The sequence below is a fragment of the Eurytemora carolleeae genome, unplaced genomic scaffold, assembly GCF_000591075.1.
Source record: "Eurytemora carolleeae unplaced genomic scaffold, Eaff_2.0 scaffold422, whole genome shotgun sequence".
NCBI classification, from domain to species: Eukaryota; Metazoa; Arthropoda; class Copepoda; order Calanoida; family Temoridae; genus Eurytemora; species Eurytemora carolleeae.
This window is the reverse complement of record NW_019396433.1, coordinates 204422-220693: the sequence shown is the minus strand read 5'-3', so window position 1 is coordinate 220693 and position 16272 is coordinate 204422. Positions and strand designations below refer to the sequence as shown.

The 16272-nt window shown below is 31.6% G+C and overlaps 1 protein-coding gene across 1 annotated transcript in view; it reads left to right on the top strand.

Annotated features, from left to right (window-relative positions):
• Positions 1-3474: 3474 nt before the first annotated feature.
• LOC111703237 (uncharacterized) overlaps positions 3475-16272 on the top strand; it is a 21481-nt gene continuing 8683 nt past the window's right edge. The window contains exons 1-2 of the mRNA XM_023475125.1: positions 3475-3553; positions 13234-13310. Coding sequence (XP_023330893.1) covers positions 3521-3553; positions 13234-13310 — 110 coding nt within the window. The 5' untranslated portion in view covers positions 3475-3520. The remainder of the gene's footprint in view (positions 3554-13233; positions 13311-16272) is intronic.

The window sequence follows — 16272 nt, the reverse complement described above, 5'->3', positions numbered from 1 at the left end:
TTTGTAAAGTTTGGCATTAGAACCATGTGAGGGAAATTGGCAGAATTGATCTCAAAACAGAAAACGATGATATCTCATTCATTGTTACTTAATTATTATGGTCTGAATGTGACGATGTAAAACTGTCATTGATTATCATCCATACTTTTATTCTTTATTTCTTCACCCTGTATTTTTATACCCCACTTTCTGTAATAACCCATTATTCTCTGCAAATACTTGGTTTCTAATTGCTAAAATATTTGAAAAGGTGCATNCTACACTCTACACTCTACACTCTACACTCTACACTCTACACTCTACACTCTACACTCTACACTCTACACTCTACACTCTACACTCTACACTCTACACTCTACACTCTACACTCTACACTCTACACTCTACACTCTACACTCTACACTCTACACTCTACACTCTACACTCTACACTCTACACTCTACACTCTACACTCTACACTCTACACTCTACACTCTACACTCTACACTCTACACTCTACACTCTACACTCTACACTCTACACTCTACACTCTACACTCTACACTCTACACTCTACACTCTACACTCTACACTCTACACTCTACACTCTACACTCTACACTCTACACTCTACACTCTACACTCTACACTCTACACTCTACACTCTACACTCTACACTCTACACTCTACACTCTACACTCTACACTCTACACTCTACACTCTACACTCTACACTCTACACTCTACACTCTGCACTCTACACCTTGTTGTAATACCTAAACAGACATGTATAAAAAAAACCCCTTGCTGCAGACTTGCATAACAAAGTCTAAAAGAATACCAAAGCCTATTTATCCTTCAAACTAAATTATCTAATTATAGTAATTACTACAAAGTTAGCGTCACAAAAAGATTAATGATACTTAATTAGCCTTATCAGCCTTCATTAAAAATGTATTGCGATTTGCGACGATGCAAGAAGTCCTGTAAACTAATTAAATATTAAAGGTTTATCTATAGTTTTTAAAATATTTGTGGAGATAAAAATAGAATTTTTGCTTTCTGATAAAACTTGTTCTTGGGTTCATAGCACTTGNGTGTAGAGTGTAAAAAAAATCTAATTTTATAGCCTATATCACCCGTTTACGGTACCCCTGAGTTTCCTCAAAAAACGTCAGCCAATTTGGTCCAACTGTTAGGTTAGCTATAGCTAACATATAAATGTATATAGGTATGAGCAAAGAGCTTTATTATAAAGATTTAGATCAACTAGTCCCAACAATTCTTATTCGTCACAAAAAAAAAGGATAAGTGGATTCTCTTTGTTCATTTATTCATTTCATTTAGCATTAACATATTTAATTCCTTTGAGTCAATTTTCTTTAATTTTTCATGCATACATTCCGGTAATAGCATTAATTGGTTAATTGCAGTATAATTTCTGTGGTATGGAATGTTGTCTACAACACTTGACATCATACTTCCAATTGTAGACAATAATAACATGGTTAATTTCTGCCCCTAATATCAATCAATCAATATTTGGGATGGAATTATAAGAACCCCTGTGCTTTCTCATACTTGAGCGTAAAATTAAAACTAGAGGAGCTACAAAGTCATCAAGCCGTACTTGTATAATGTCACATACATTGTACCTTCGTTCTCATTCTGTCTATCTCGGTGTAAGGGAAAGCTTAGTGTTTACATTTTTATAGTTTTACACAATTCTTATTTACACTTTTTCTTAAAAACTTTTTTCTGCAAACTTGCTGACAGGCCGACACTTATAATTAAACCAAGGAACAAAGTGAATTAAAAAAAAAAATCTTTTATTTCTAAAACAAAACAAAAAAGGTTTTGATGTTTTGGCTCCATACAATTGTTAGCGGGTTATAAAATAATATAAAAAGAATCCACGAAACTGTTTAGTATTGGAAACCCATAGAATTTCAATTTAGACATTATTTATTTAAACAGAGCTAAAGTCAAAATAATTCTAGATCGTAGGTGCCATATATGAATTTAACCTATTTAGCTCGAAAAGTTATTTTATTGGAAGTTTTTCGGCAAAATGATACTTTAAAGCTCCCTCATGATACATTAAATATAAAAAGTCCGTCATGATACAATAATAAATCTAAGGAACTCTCATGAGAAAATAAATCAAAAGCTACCTCATGATACAATAAATCTAAAGCTCCCTTATGATACAATAAATCTAAAGCTCCCTCATGATATAATAAATCTAAGGAACTCTCATGAGAAAATAAATCAAAAGCTACCTCATGATACAATAAATCTAAAGCTCCCTTATGATACAATAAACCTAAAGCTTCCTCATGATATAATAAATCTAAGGAACTCTCCTGAGAAAATAAATCAAAAGCTACCTCATGATACAATAAATCTAAAGCTCCCTCATGATACAATAAATCTAAAGCTCCCTCATGATACAATAAATCTAAAGCTCCCTCATGATACAATAAATCTTAAACACCCTCACGATACAATAAATCTAAAGCACCCTCATGATACAATAAATCTAAAGCTCCCTCATGATACAATAAATCTAAAGCTCCCTCATGATACAATAAATCTAAAGCTCCCTCATGATACAATAAATCTTAAACACCCTCACGATACAATAAATCTAAAGCACCCTCATGATACAATAAATATAAAGCTCCCTCATGATACAATAAATCTTAAGCACCCTCATGATACAATAAATTTAAGGAACTCTCATGATAAAATAAATCAAAAGCTCCCTCATGATACAATAAATCTAAAGCTCCCTCATGATACAATAAATCTAAAGCTCCCTCATGATACAATAAATCTAAAGCTCCCTCATGATATAATAAATCTAAGGAACTCTCCTGAGAAAATAAATCAAAAGCTACCTACAATAAATCTAAAGCTCCCTCATGATACAATAAATCTAAAGCTCCCTCATGATACAATAAATCTAAAGCTCCCTCATGATACAATAAATCTAAAACACCCTCACGATACAATAAATCTAAAGCACCCTCATGATACAATAAATATAAAGCTCCCTCATGATACAATAAATCTTAAGCACCCTCATGCTACAATAAATCTAAACCACCCTCATGATACAATAAATCTTAAGCACCCTCATGCTACAATAAATATAAAGCACCCTCAGGATACATAATTCTAAAGCTCCCTCATGATACAAAAAATCTAAAGCTTTCTCAAGATACCTGATAGGGACTGAAAACGTTATTTCAAGTAACCCTCCATTTAAAGCGTGACATGATTCATATATCTTGTGAATTTATTTTTAGTTTTAAACTAGTACTCGTATAATTCCAATTCATTCTTCAGGTCTTTGCTAATCTGAATTCAAACAAATAAAGATTTAAAAAAATATTCATTTAACTAAGTGGAAATTAACCTCCACGAAATGTCATTTTAATCATATCTAAATTCATTAAACTAACTAAACTAACAAGAATTCTTTTGTTTCAATCTAGTCGAAACGAATAAGATTATATCTTGCCGACAAGTCTGCCAGATGACAGATAATAAGGACAGAGGATGTGTCAAGGTAATTTGGAAAGGAGGTCAAAATTGGGAGATTGAGATCACAATAGGGAGATTGGGGTTCAAATTGGGAGATTGGAATCATAATAGGAAAATTGGGGTCAAAATAGGGAGAATGGGATCAAAATTGGAAGATTGGGGTCAGAATTTGAAGACTGGGGTAAAAATTCGGAAATTGGGGTCAAAATTGGAAGATTTTGTTTTCATAAATGGAAAATTGGTTTAAAAATTGTGAAAGGGTGATTAAATTTGGGAAGGAGGTCGAGAGTGTGATCAAAATTGGAAGACACATTTGTATTGATTGATAGAATTTGAGAGGAATTAAATTCTTAATGAAAATGAATATGAATATATATGAATTTTGAAAAATAATAGAATAAACACTTTCTCAGGATTTTTAGAAATAATTGGTTACGCAGATTTTTTTTCAATATTCCAAAAAATATTTAGATTTTTTTTTAAGAAAACAGTGATACACGCTTCACAGCTTTTTAAATGCCCAGGTTAATAGACAATTCAATTTGACATTAACATTTTAGCGTTATAATCTAGATTTTTCTATTTCATACGTTTTCATAATATACTTAAATCAGGTTTTACTTCAAATTAAAATTTTCATGTTAAGGAATTGAGTGTTTGCCACTAACTCTCATTTTTTAATCCCTATATATTTGTAACCCAGTGTCGAAGATCTTGGATTTTTCAAACTATGAATTCTGGCAGAAAAAAATCTAAGTTTATTGATGAAGATTTAAACCATCAAGTAAGAAAATTTAATCTTCTATCATGACTCAATATCTTTGAACTTTTTCTTAATATGTCTGGATATATGGTTTTCTGCATTAATGTGAGTTTTCCAAAAAATTGTTTCTAGGATTTGCAGTGTTGAATTAAAAGGACAAATTATGACAAGAGCTAAGTAGGATTAATCTTCCCAAATTTACATTTCAAAATTTCCATTTTTCATTTAAACCATTTTGAAAAATTCTGGTGTTTACCTACCGTTGGGTTATTCTTTTATGTTTACAGAGCTGGGAGCTTTAATATGGTGGATATAGAGATCAATGCTTGATCATCTCTTTTTCATAATCTCGAGACTAACCTAATCTTGTACTTGTATTCTCTGAAAAGTGCATAAAATTCAACCAATCAGAGTCACGTTTCAGAAGCCGGGAAACTTGAAATTTTGCGCGCCATTTAAGATTAATATTTTAATCTAATTTTAAAAAACCGGTTTTTGATTTTTCTGTACTATATCCAAAAAAAGTGGATCAAGCAGGAAATTAAAAGTGTCCACATTGGATATTCGGATTAAGCAGTTGGGATTAAAGGTATCCCATTCTAAAGTTCCAAGCTCTAAGCTGAAAACTTTAGAATGAGATATCCGCAATCCCGATTATTTAATCTGAGTATCCAATGGACACACTTTTGATTTTCTTCTTAAACCACTCTTTTTTGGATTAAGTAGAGAAAAATCAAAAACCGGTTTTTCAAAATTAGAGAGTACCTCCCATTTCATATTAATCTTAAATGGCGCGCAAAATTTCAAATTTGTCAGCTTCTTATACGCGACTCTGATTGGTTGAATTATATATGCGCACCTTAAACAGATCAAGGGGCATTTTAAATTACTGATTATTGATTAATAATGTTTATTTTATAAAATGTAAAAATTCTAATATTTACTACTAACTATCGCCCTTGAAGTTAAGTTAAGTTAAGTTAAGTTAAGTTAAGTTAAGTTAAGTTAAGTTAAGTTAAGTTAAGTTAAGTTAAGTTAAGTTAAGTCCGATCAGAACTATGGATATAAATGAAACTGAGTCGTTTCTCTGCTAAAAGTTCGATGCATCACTTATTCAGAAAATATTGGAAATATCTTTAATAATTTGCAATATTCATGTCGAAACTAGAGATTTCAGATCAGCTGATCTGTTTTATTAAAAACATGTTATTTTCTATCAAGATTTTTGCACTGCATCAATTCACACAGAGATATTGAAGATATATTATTTTTTTATAGAAAAATAGAAATAGGTGACTGCAGTGCTCAGTGTACTTTTTCCTCTTATTATCAGCTGCAATATTTATATGCAATATTTTCAACAATAAGGACGCCAAGTAAGGACGCACATTCAGCCTCCGCATCACTGAGTACGCAAGAAACATAAGTATATATATAAATACATATTCTAAAAAATAAAGATCTTCCCTCATATACATATATATATTTATATATTTATGTGTTAGCTATAGCTGGCCAAACGGTTTTATCAAATGGGCTGAAACTTTTTGAGGAAAATCATTTCAAATGTTTCTAAAATTCCACGGGCAACGTCTGGCACCTAGATATTTGTAACTTTGTATGATAAACTGTAATTATACATTTTAGATGATAAGTTATGATTGGTACTAGCTAGTTCTAAACTACCTTTTCTGCAATTAGCGAGTAACAAAGCTTATTTTAAAATTATTTAGTTACAAAGCTTATTTCAAAAAGTAAAAATGTATTGCCGTTTAAGAATATTTTTTTTTTTGTCTCTAGAATAACATTGTAAAAAAACTTGTTTTTTATAAATACCAAAAATGTATACGTTTTTCACTCTACATTGTAAAATATAAAAGTTTTGTGAACACAAAGTCGTCCGATATTTAAATGAAGTTTTGATGGAAAATTTGAGAATAAGAATTGAGACAAGATCATTTAATTAGGAAATAGTTCATCGTCATAAAATAGCGTATTTTCTGTTCAAAGTATCCAGGAATCTATTTTCTTGATTACAGAGTTATTTCTTGGAATTTCTGCTGACTTGGAAACCCATGAAAACACAACTCCGAAATGTTTTTTACTATTTAATGGAATTAGAATTCTAGTGCGCTTCGCACCTCACTATCATGAATAATTTGTTTTTTCCCCCTTTTTCTTAGCATTTAACATTTTGTAGCTTTTGACAATTTGTAACTTTAAACATTTTGTACCATTCAACGTTTTATACAATTCAACGTTTTGTACAATTCAACGTTTTGTGCCATTCAATGTTTTGTACCATTCAACCTTTTGTACCATTCAACTTTTTGTAACATTCAACGTTTTATACAATTCATTGTTATGTAACAATCAACGTTTTGTACCATTCAACGTTTTCTAACATTAGACGTTTTGTACCATTCAACATTTTTTATCATTAGAAGTTTTGTACCATTCAACGTTTTGTAACATTCAACGTTTTGAACCATTCAACATTTTTTATCATTAGAAGTTTTGTACCATTCAACAATTTGTAACAATCAACGTTTTGTACCATTCAACATTTTGTATCATTAGAAGTTTTGTAACATTCAACGTTTTGTACCATTCAACATTTTGTACCATTCAACATTTTGTACCATTCAACATTTTGTACCATTCAACATTTTGTACCATTCAACATTTTGTACCATTCAACGTTTTGTACCTTTTAACGTGTTGTACCATTCAACGTTTTGTACCTTTTAACGTTTTGTACCATTCAACGTTTTGTACCATTCAACGTTTAGTGCTATCCAACATGTTGTACCATCCAACATTTTGTACCATTCAGCGTTTTGTAACAATAGACTTTTTTCACCATTCAACATTTTTTACCATTCAACCTTTTGTACCATTCAACGTTTTGTGCCATTCAACATTTTGCGCCATTTAACGTTTTTTACCATTCAACGTTTTTTACCATTCAAAGTTTTGTACCAATCAATGTTTTGTAACATTAGACATTTTGTACCATTCAACGTTTTGTACCATTCGACGTTTTGTAACATTAGTTTGTAGCATCTAACGTTTTGTACCATTAACATTTTGTAACATTAGACGTTTTGTACCATTAAACATTTTGTAACTTTGGACTTTTTGTACCATTCAACGTTTTGTACCATTCAATGTTTTGTACCTTTTAATGTTTTGTACCATTCAACGTTTTGTACCATTAGATGTTTTGTACCGTTAAACATTTTGTAACATTGAACGTTATGTACCATTCAACGATTTGTACCATTCAACGTTTTGTACCATTCAACGTTTTGTACCATTCAACGGTTTGTACCATTCAACGTTTTGTAACATTAGTTTGTACCATTCAACGTTTTTTAACATTAGCTTGTACCATAAACGTTTTGTACCATAAAACATTTTGTAACATTAGAGGTTTTGTATAACCTTTTTTTATTTGACGTTATTTACGTTTGTGTTTTCGACGTTACTATCTATTTTAAAACATTTTGTTTTCTATGTTATTATCAATTTGAAAATATTTTGTTTTCTATGTTGTTATCAATTTGAAAACATTTTTATTTCTATTTTATTATCAATTTAAAAAATAAATTTGTTTATCGATTTTAAAACATTTTGTTTTCTACGTTATTATCAATTTGAAAACATTGAGCAGTTTTCATTCATTTTCTAAAATATATTAAAAACAGTAAAACTCAACGTTTTAAACCATGAAAATATCTTTGAAAGGGCACATTTTTAATCCTCAGTTTGAAATCAAAGAAATCAACAAAAAATATTCTTTGAAACCTACAAAATAACCCCCCCCCCCCTTTGTAAAAGTGTGATTAAAGGAAACTCAAAAAAAATTTATTATAAAAATATTTCTTAAATAATCTATTTAGTTCATATTCTTTTAAAGGGCATATATATATATTTTTTTACAGGTTTGAAAAAATGAAATTCATTTATGTTACAAATTGAGTTCATTTTATTTATAGCAAAGGACAATAAAGCAATGAAAAAATTTGAATTAATACTGATTTACTTTTTCTTATTGCAAAAGAACGAATCATTGTTTGAATATTATTTTATTCAAATTGTAATGGTTGCGCTGTGAATATAAAACTAAGAATTCGCATCAGTTTTATGCAAAATTAAACACTTGCATTATGCTTACACAAGTTCTTCAACTTTTTATGCAGTGAAGAAATTCTAAATAAAAATTTTCTAACTTTTCTTTATTTTTGCGCTGAATGAAGAAAAGATTCACCTGGTTTCACCTAGTTTCTCCTAGTTTCTCCTGGTTTCTTTTATTTTCTCATAGTTTCTCCTGGTTTCAACTAGTTTCTCTGAGTTTCTCCAAAATTCTCCTAGTTTCTCCTAAATTCTCCTAGTTTCTCCTAGTTTCTCCTGGTTTCTTTTAATTTCTCCTAGTTTCTCCTAGTTACACCTAATTTCTCCTGGTTTCACCTAGTTTCTCCTAGTTTCTCCTAAATTCTCCTAGTTTCTCCTAGTTTCTCCTGGTTTCTTTTAATTTCTTCTAGTTTCTCCTAGTTACGCCTAATTTCTCCTGGTTTCACCTAGTTTCTCCTAGTTTCTCCTAATTTCTCCTAGTTTCTCCTAGTTTCTCCTAGTTTCTCCTAGTTTCCTAGTTTCTCCTAGTTTCTCCTAAATTCTCCTGGTTTCTTTTAATTTCTTCTAGTTTCTCCTAGTTACGTCTAATTTCTCCTGGTTTCACCTAGTTTCTCCTAAATTCTCCTAGTTTCTCCTAGTTTCTCCTGGTTTCTTGTAATTACTTCTAGTTTCTCCTAGTTACGCCTAATTTCTCCTGGTTTCACCTAGTTTCTCCTAGTTTCTCCTAATTTCTCCTAGTTTCTCCTAGTTTCTCCTAGTTTCTCCTAGTTGCTCCTAGTTTCTTCTAGTTTCCAAATTCTTTTTAGTTTCTCCTAGTTTCTTCTAGTTTCTCCTGGTTTCTTCTAGTTTCTCCTAGTTGCTCCTTGTTTCTTTTAGTTCCCAAGTTCTTTTTAGTTTCTCCTAGTTTCTCCTGGGTTCTTTTACCTAGTTGCTCCTGGTTTCTCCTAGTTTCCAAATTCTTTTTAGTTTCTCCTAATTTCTTCTAATTTCTCCTGGTTTCTTCTAGTTTCTCCTAGTTGCTCCTTGTTTCTTTTAGTTTCCAAGTTCTTTAGTGGGGTGGCGTGGAGAGTGTGTGACACCAGTTCTCGTTAGATCACTGAAGTTAAGCACACTTGTCCACAGCCAGTAACTGGATTGGTGTCCAGACTGGTGTTCACGGGTTCGATTCCCGTACTCCACGCAAACATGTGGTTTCAAAAACATCTGAAGCCGACATCTGTTTAGCAGTTATGACCACCTGACGGATGTAGGAGGACAGAGGGGCGGCTGTCAACAACTTTCGCAGCGAAAGGGTGCGTGCTTTCTGCTCAACAAGAAAGAAGCTTCAAGTGGGATTGATCCAAGTGAATGACGATGAAGAGAGGAATGGTGGACAAGCAGGGAGAGTCTATGCCAGCTATAGGTACCTGGGGGTATCCAATCCGGGCTTACAGATGTTAGGGAGCAATGAGTGTGATGTTTCCTATCAGTACGGCACCCGGGCCTCATTCCAGTATATCAGAAGGATTCCTGCACTCTATATTCTCAGGCCTAAGAAGAATCTTAGGCAGCTGGAATCTTGTCAACCCTCTTCTCAGAATGAATGAAGCGTGGATGGATGAATGTGCTGCCAGATTACAACCCCTGGTAGATCAATATAAAAACCCAGACAACACCAAACTTTCGCAATAGAAAAAATTCCGAGATTTGATCGTAACAACCCGATCATGTCCTGGGGACAAAAAAAATCTCTATTAAAAAAAGTTTCCAAGTTCTTTTTAGTTTCTCCTAGTTGCTCCTAGTTTCTCCTAGTTTTTCCTAGTTGCTCCTTGTTTCTTTTAGTTTCCAAGTTCTTTTTAGTTTCTCCTAATTCTTCTAGTTCTCTTGATTCTCCTTGTTCAGTTCTCCTAGTTCTCCTAGTTCTCCTAGTTATTTTAATTCTCCTAGTTCTCCTAGTTCTCCTAGTTATTTTAATTCTCCTAGTTCTCCTAGTTCTCCTTGTTCTTTATTCTATTCTCCATGTATACTACTGGTTTTTCTGGCCTGATATCTAATTCAATAATATTGTGAAACGGCGTCATAAAAAGTAGTATTACCTCTGGAAATGATTATGGAAGGATTTCTCTTCAACCCTCTATTATTCTATTCTATTGAACCTACAACCTATCCCACATCATACTTACATCATACACTGTTCAGTAAGAAGAGGAAGAACTTGGTTATTTGTATATTATGCAGAGTACCCCATACATACTCTTTAGGAAACAACCGACAAGATAAATAATCCCTCAAAATAGGGAGATGAAAAAGTTCTGAACGATGGGTTGTATTCGTTGGAAATCATTGGTCAGCATTATGTACAGGGTGCTCCACGAAACATGGCTTGATTTTTAGTATTTGATCTTTTCAATAACTTGCAGCATTTACTCATCAAATAAATTTTAGAAGTAAAATTCTAAATTAATAATAGCAAATTACTCCTGGTCCTGCCATTTCGAAATGTGTTCTGCCTTACTTAGTGCTTTCTAACTTATCTGAGATATTAATAATTTGTTCAGATTTCGATAATTTTGGTTGTATAAAACAAATTAAAATCTTATCAAAATTCTTAAAATCCCCGATTTTATTGAAAGCATCGAACTGCAGACCATAGTTTATTCAATGCCTGGATTAGGTGAATTTGTGATTATTGCATGTTTTAAGAATAATAGTACACAAGTACCAAGTCCACAAAACACTAGGTTCACCAGACAGGCTGGTACGAGTTAAGGTGTAAGTAGAGGATCATACTATACTGGTAAATCCTCGTACTGGTTTGGATTATACAACGATAGAACCCACGTAACTAAAGTAGGCTGACAACTGAATGCCGCATATCAATTTTAAAATAAAAGACGACCTACAACAACAACATTCATCTCAACGTACAAAAACAACATTCATCTTAACCTACAACAACAACATTCATCTCAACATACAACAACATTCATCTCAACCTATAACAACAACATTCATCTCAACCTACAACAACATTCATCTCAACCTACAACAACAACATTCATCTCAACGTACAAAAACAACATTCATCTCAACCTACAACAACAACATTCATCTCAACGTACAAAAACAACATTCATCTCAACCTACAACAACAAAATCCATATCAACGTGCAAAAACTAAATTTATCTCAACCTACAACAACAACATTAATCTCAACCTACAACAGCAAAAACATTAATCTCAACCTACAACAACAAATATATCTCAACCTACAACAACAACATTAATCCCAACATACAACAACATTCATCTAAACCTACAACAACAACATTCATCTCAACCTACATCAGTAACATTCATCTCAACCTACAACAACAACATTCATCTTAATCTACAACACCAACATTCAATTCAAGTCATCTTTCAATTGTCCACGGTTCGTTTGTTGAATAAAAATTTATCACAGTTTTTCTCTTTATTTTTACGGGTAATACTTGTGTGTCTTAAATCTGTTATTACCTTTCCCTTAGACAGCTAAACCATTTACGCAGGATATCTCATCTTTCCCAGATTTAAGGAGTTAAATTTAAATTTAAAGTTTGTCCCTGGATAGCTGTTGAAGCTTAGCGCTATCCAAAACATAAGTTTTGCCCTCCGAGCTTTTAGTTTTCATCACAGGATGTATTGTCTGTTTCTTTTTAAAAGCTAATAAGCAAAAACATCTTTTTTTTAGTTGGAAATTATATGACGCAGAAATTTTGAATAAAACATCATAAAAAACGTCAAGCTCAAGCACTTTTTGTATCAATTTTGTTTCATATTCAAAGCTTGCCTTGTACTGTGTGGGTCGGATCTATCTTTTCTGTCTTCTATCATTTATTATTTTATTAAATTCAACCTAGAAAGAAGAGTAATATATATAAATATATATAGATAGATACATTACTCTAAGATATTAAATTCATCCATGTTGTTTCTCTTGAAGGGGAAAGAAAACATTATAAGATTATCTTCCCAAATATATTACAGTTCGATCTGTTAAAACTTATGACAGTGGTTCTTTGGTCTTTCCTATTGCAATTGGCTAAAAATATTTCGCTTCTGATAAGTTACAAAATTATCAATTTGATAAAATTGTCGTAAAATCATTCAACAAATTCTTTTAGATTTTGATGATTACTTCAGAAATGACTATATATATATAAATACTTTAATCAAGAATGAAATAAAAACTTTAAAGAATGTTCAGGGCGTAACGAACTTTTATGATGATATTTTAATATGCATGGAGACAAACTTTCGACAGTGAAAACAAACATTGATATTTTACGTATTTAAGTGTAATAAATACAAGTTTTTTAGTACAGACGGATCTAAATAACGTATCTTCTTATAGGTTCTGCATTTTCTGACATATTTAATTATTATTTCATTATGATTTCAAAACATGCAATCTTTCCTGTTAATTACCATATTATCTGTTCACGTAAATTCATTTTAAGTTCTAAAATTTTCATTTTTCATTTATAAACACAAAGTTTTACAAAAAGTATTATTATTAAAAACAATGACAAACAAATTTGAAGTTTAATTAACGTGTTCCATTTTACAAAGAAAACTTTTAGCAAAGTCATTCAGATAAGTGCAGTAGGTAGTATGTTTATGGGATCTAGCGACAACATTTTATGTTATTGTTGTAGGTTGAAATTAATGTTGTTGTTGTAGGTTGAGATGAATGTTGTTGTTGTAGGTTGAGATGAATGTTGTTGTTGTAGGTTGAAATTAATGTTGTTGTTGTAGGTTGAGATAAATTTTGTTGTTGTAGGTTGAGCTGAATGTTGAGAAGATCCCAACAACGACTGTTTGTAATACAACTGGTTTATCTAAACTTGAATATCTCAGGTATTTAAAAAGACTGTTTATGAGATTTTAGTCGATTAATTGCTGATTAAATCGAGAAATTGATATGAACCGTATTTCAGTATAGAACAATGCTTGTACGAATAAAAATGAGTTTGAATTGAACTTAAACTAGATTTTATTAAAAAGATACTATTGCATTTTCCAACAGAGATCCAGACATCTGTCAGACTTGTGCATTAGTATACAACACAGGGTTGTCTTGAAAGTGATACATCGCCTTATCATTTGGTTTCGACTTGCAAACTCACATATACTAATTTCATGCCCTGACATGTACAATCTAGATCTAAAACAAGCTTGTTTCTAGTTTCAGTTTGAAAGGATTAGATCTACAACTAGCTTGTTTCTAGTTTCAGTTTGAAAGGAGTAGATCTACAACCAGCTTGTTTCTAGTTTCAGTTTGAAAGGAGTAGATCTACAACAAGCTTGTTTCTAGTTTCAGTTTTGAAAGGAGTAGATCTACAACCAGCTTGTTTCTAGTTTCAGTTTGAAAGGAGTAGATCTACAACAAGCTTATTTCTAGTTTCAGTTTGAAAGGAGTAGATCTACAAAGAGCTTATTTCTAGTTTCAGTTTGAAAGGAGTAGATCTACAAAGTACTTGTTTCTTGTTTCAGTTTGAACGAAGTAGATCTACAACAAGCTTGTTTCTAGTTTCAGTTTGAAAGGAGTATATCTACAACAAGCTTATTTCTAGTTTCAGGTTGAAAGGAGTAGATCAACAACAAGCTTGTTTCTAGTTTCAGTTTGAAAGGAGTAGATCAACATCAAGCTTATTCCTAGTTTCAGTTTGAAAGGAGTAGATCTACAACCAGCTTATTTATAGTTTCAGTTTGAAAGGAGTAGATCTACATCAAGCTTGTTTCTAGTTTCAGTTTGAACAGAGTAGATCTACAACCAGCTTATTTCTAGTTTCAGTTTGAAAGGAGTAGATCTACATCAAGCTTGTTTCTAGTTTCAGTTTGAAAGGAGTATATCTACAACCAGCTTGTTTCTAGTTTCAGTTTGAAAGGAGTAGATCTACAACCAGCTTATTTCTAGTTTCAGTTTGAAAAGAGTAGATCTGCAACAAGCTTATTTCTAGTTTCAGTTTGAATGGAGTAGCACAATGCATATTATAAAATACTGTGATTTGAATTTTCAGTGACGACATAAATCTCCAAACACAGTTTAAGCTATATTGTATGTTTATTACAAAGGGCTAGAAAAAAAGTATAAAAGATTGTTTTTGAAAATGGACTAATTAAAACAGACAAAAATACGGAAATCTCGCAAAAATGACAAAATGGCGACTGTTCCAAATAAAAAAAATTAGAAATTAAAATTTTACACCTGAGGGTTTAAAGTTTTAGAAATATATCTCAAGGGTGTCTACTCGGCCTGTTTGCAACACAACCTGGAGTTGCAAAAGTTCAAACTTTATTTCAACGTTGAATTTAAATTAGTATTGTTCAACATGTTCCAACTTATGCAATATGCAGCCTTTGTTTTGAAAAGGAGTGTAAAAGTGTAAAAATACAAAGAATAATTTGCAATACTAGGCCTTTAGGGTGCTTCGCGCCCTCTTTAATATTAACAATTATAGCTTTTAACAGATGCTGTAAAATCCGTCATTTCTATTTAATCTCGGATTTCCATAGCTTGTTTATGTTTAAATTTGGAGCATTTTCAAAAATAATAAATGTCTGTCCAGAAATTTTCCATAAACGAAATTTGGGCCCGATCGGTTCATCCGTTTTTATCATTCAGATATTACAACCTATAGTCATCGATTATCTTTCACCACATTTGTATATATTAGATATTTCATACTAGTTTTGATTTTGTTTTTTAAAATAATGTTTAGCTTACAACTTGTTTTCGAACATTCCTGGAAAATATTAAAATGTCGTCTTCATTGCCAAAAATCCTCGAAACAGGAATAAATGTTTTTATAAGTAACTCTCAGATCATAACAATTAAAACATATTATGAAAAATCAACTATATATAAATGTGGCGAAAGATAATCAATGACTATAGGTTGTAATATCTGAATGATTTGTTTGATATTAAATTGATTTTTTTACAGTCTAAGTCGTATGTTGCAATTTTCTCAATTTGTATGTACGCCATGTTATTCGGTATGAGACGTCTTCAACAATTTTCTCCTTATAGACGCAACAGATAGAAGTAAGATTAGTGGTGATCAAAAGCGCTTTTTTATCGCATTAAGCCTATTTCCCCTTTCATTTTTCGCGAACACTCCCTTTAACATTTACATTTTTAGTTGGATATTGGGTTATTTATAATTTATGGAGCTAAACAGGGTATTATTCTTGTCAATGGTTTTTTTTAACTATTCAAAATTCAAATTCTGATTCAAAGTTACTTAAATTTACTGAAACAGAAAACAGACAAATCCACAATAACTTGTTTTTATTGGAGAAGGATGAAACATCTGTGACTTAAAATGAAACAGTTATAATTTATAAAGCTGAAATTGTTACTAGAAGCTAGGGGTGCAGGAAACGCTTAAAAAGTTTAATAAGTACATAATCATAGATATATGAATACTTTATAGTTGGAATGGAAAATTCGCTAATTCAGACTTTTGAGACGGTATATGGAGATATTTGTGCAGAATTTAATCAAAAATTACTCATCTTATACATATGATTAAAGTACATATTTGTAAATAAAATCTATAGTCGTTTTTTCTAAACTCCTACACTCTAATGTCAAAGAAAACCAATTTCAGTTCTGCCCAAATACCGGAAGAAATTACCTCGAAAAAGGAAGATAGGAAAAGTGTTCATAAAACTGGTGTTCAGTATTTACAATATTATATACAAAGCTAGATATGGGGCAGGTTCGGTAAATTAAATAAAGTTAGTTGTTAAAATCAGAGGCGTAGTCAGTAATTTTTCCAAGAGGCTTACATTTTTTTTTCCAGGGGGGGGGG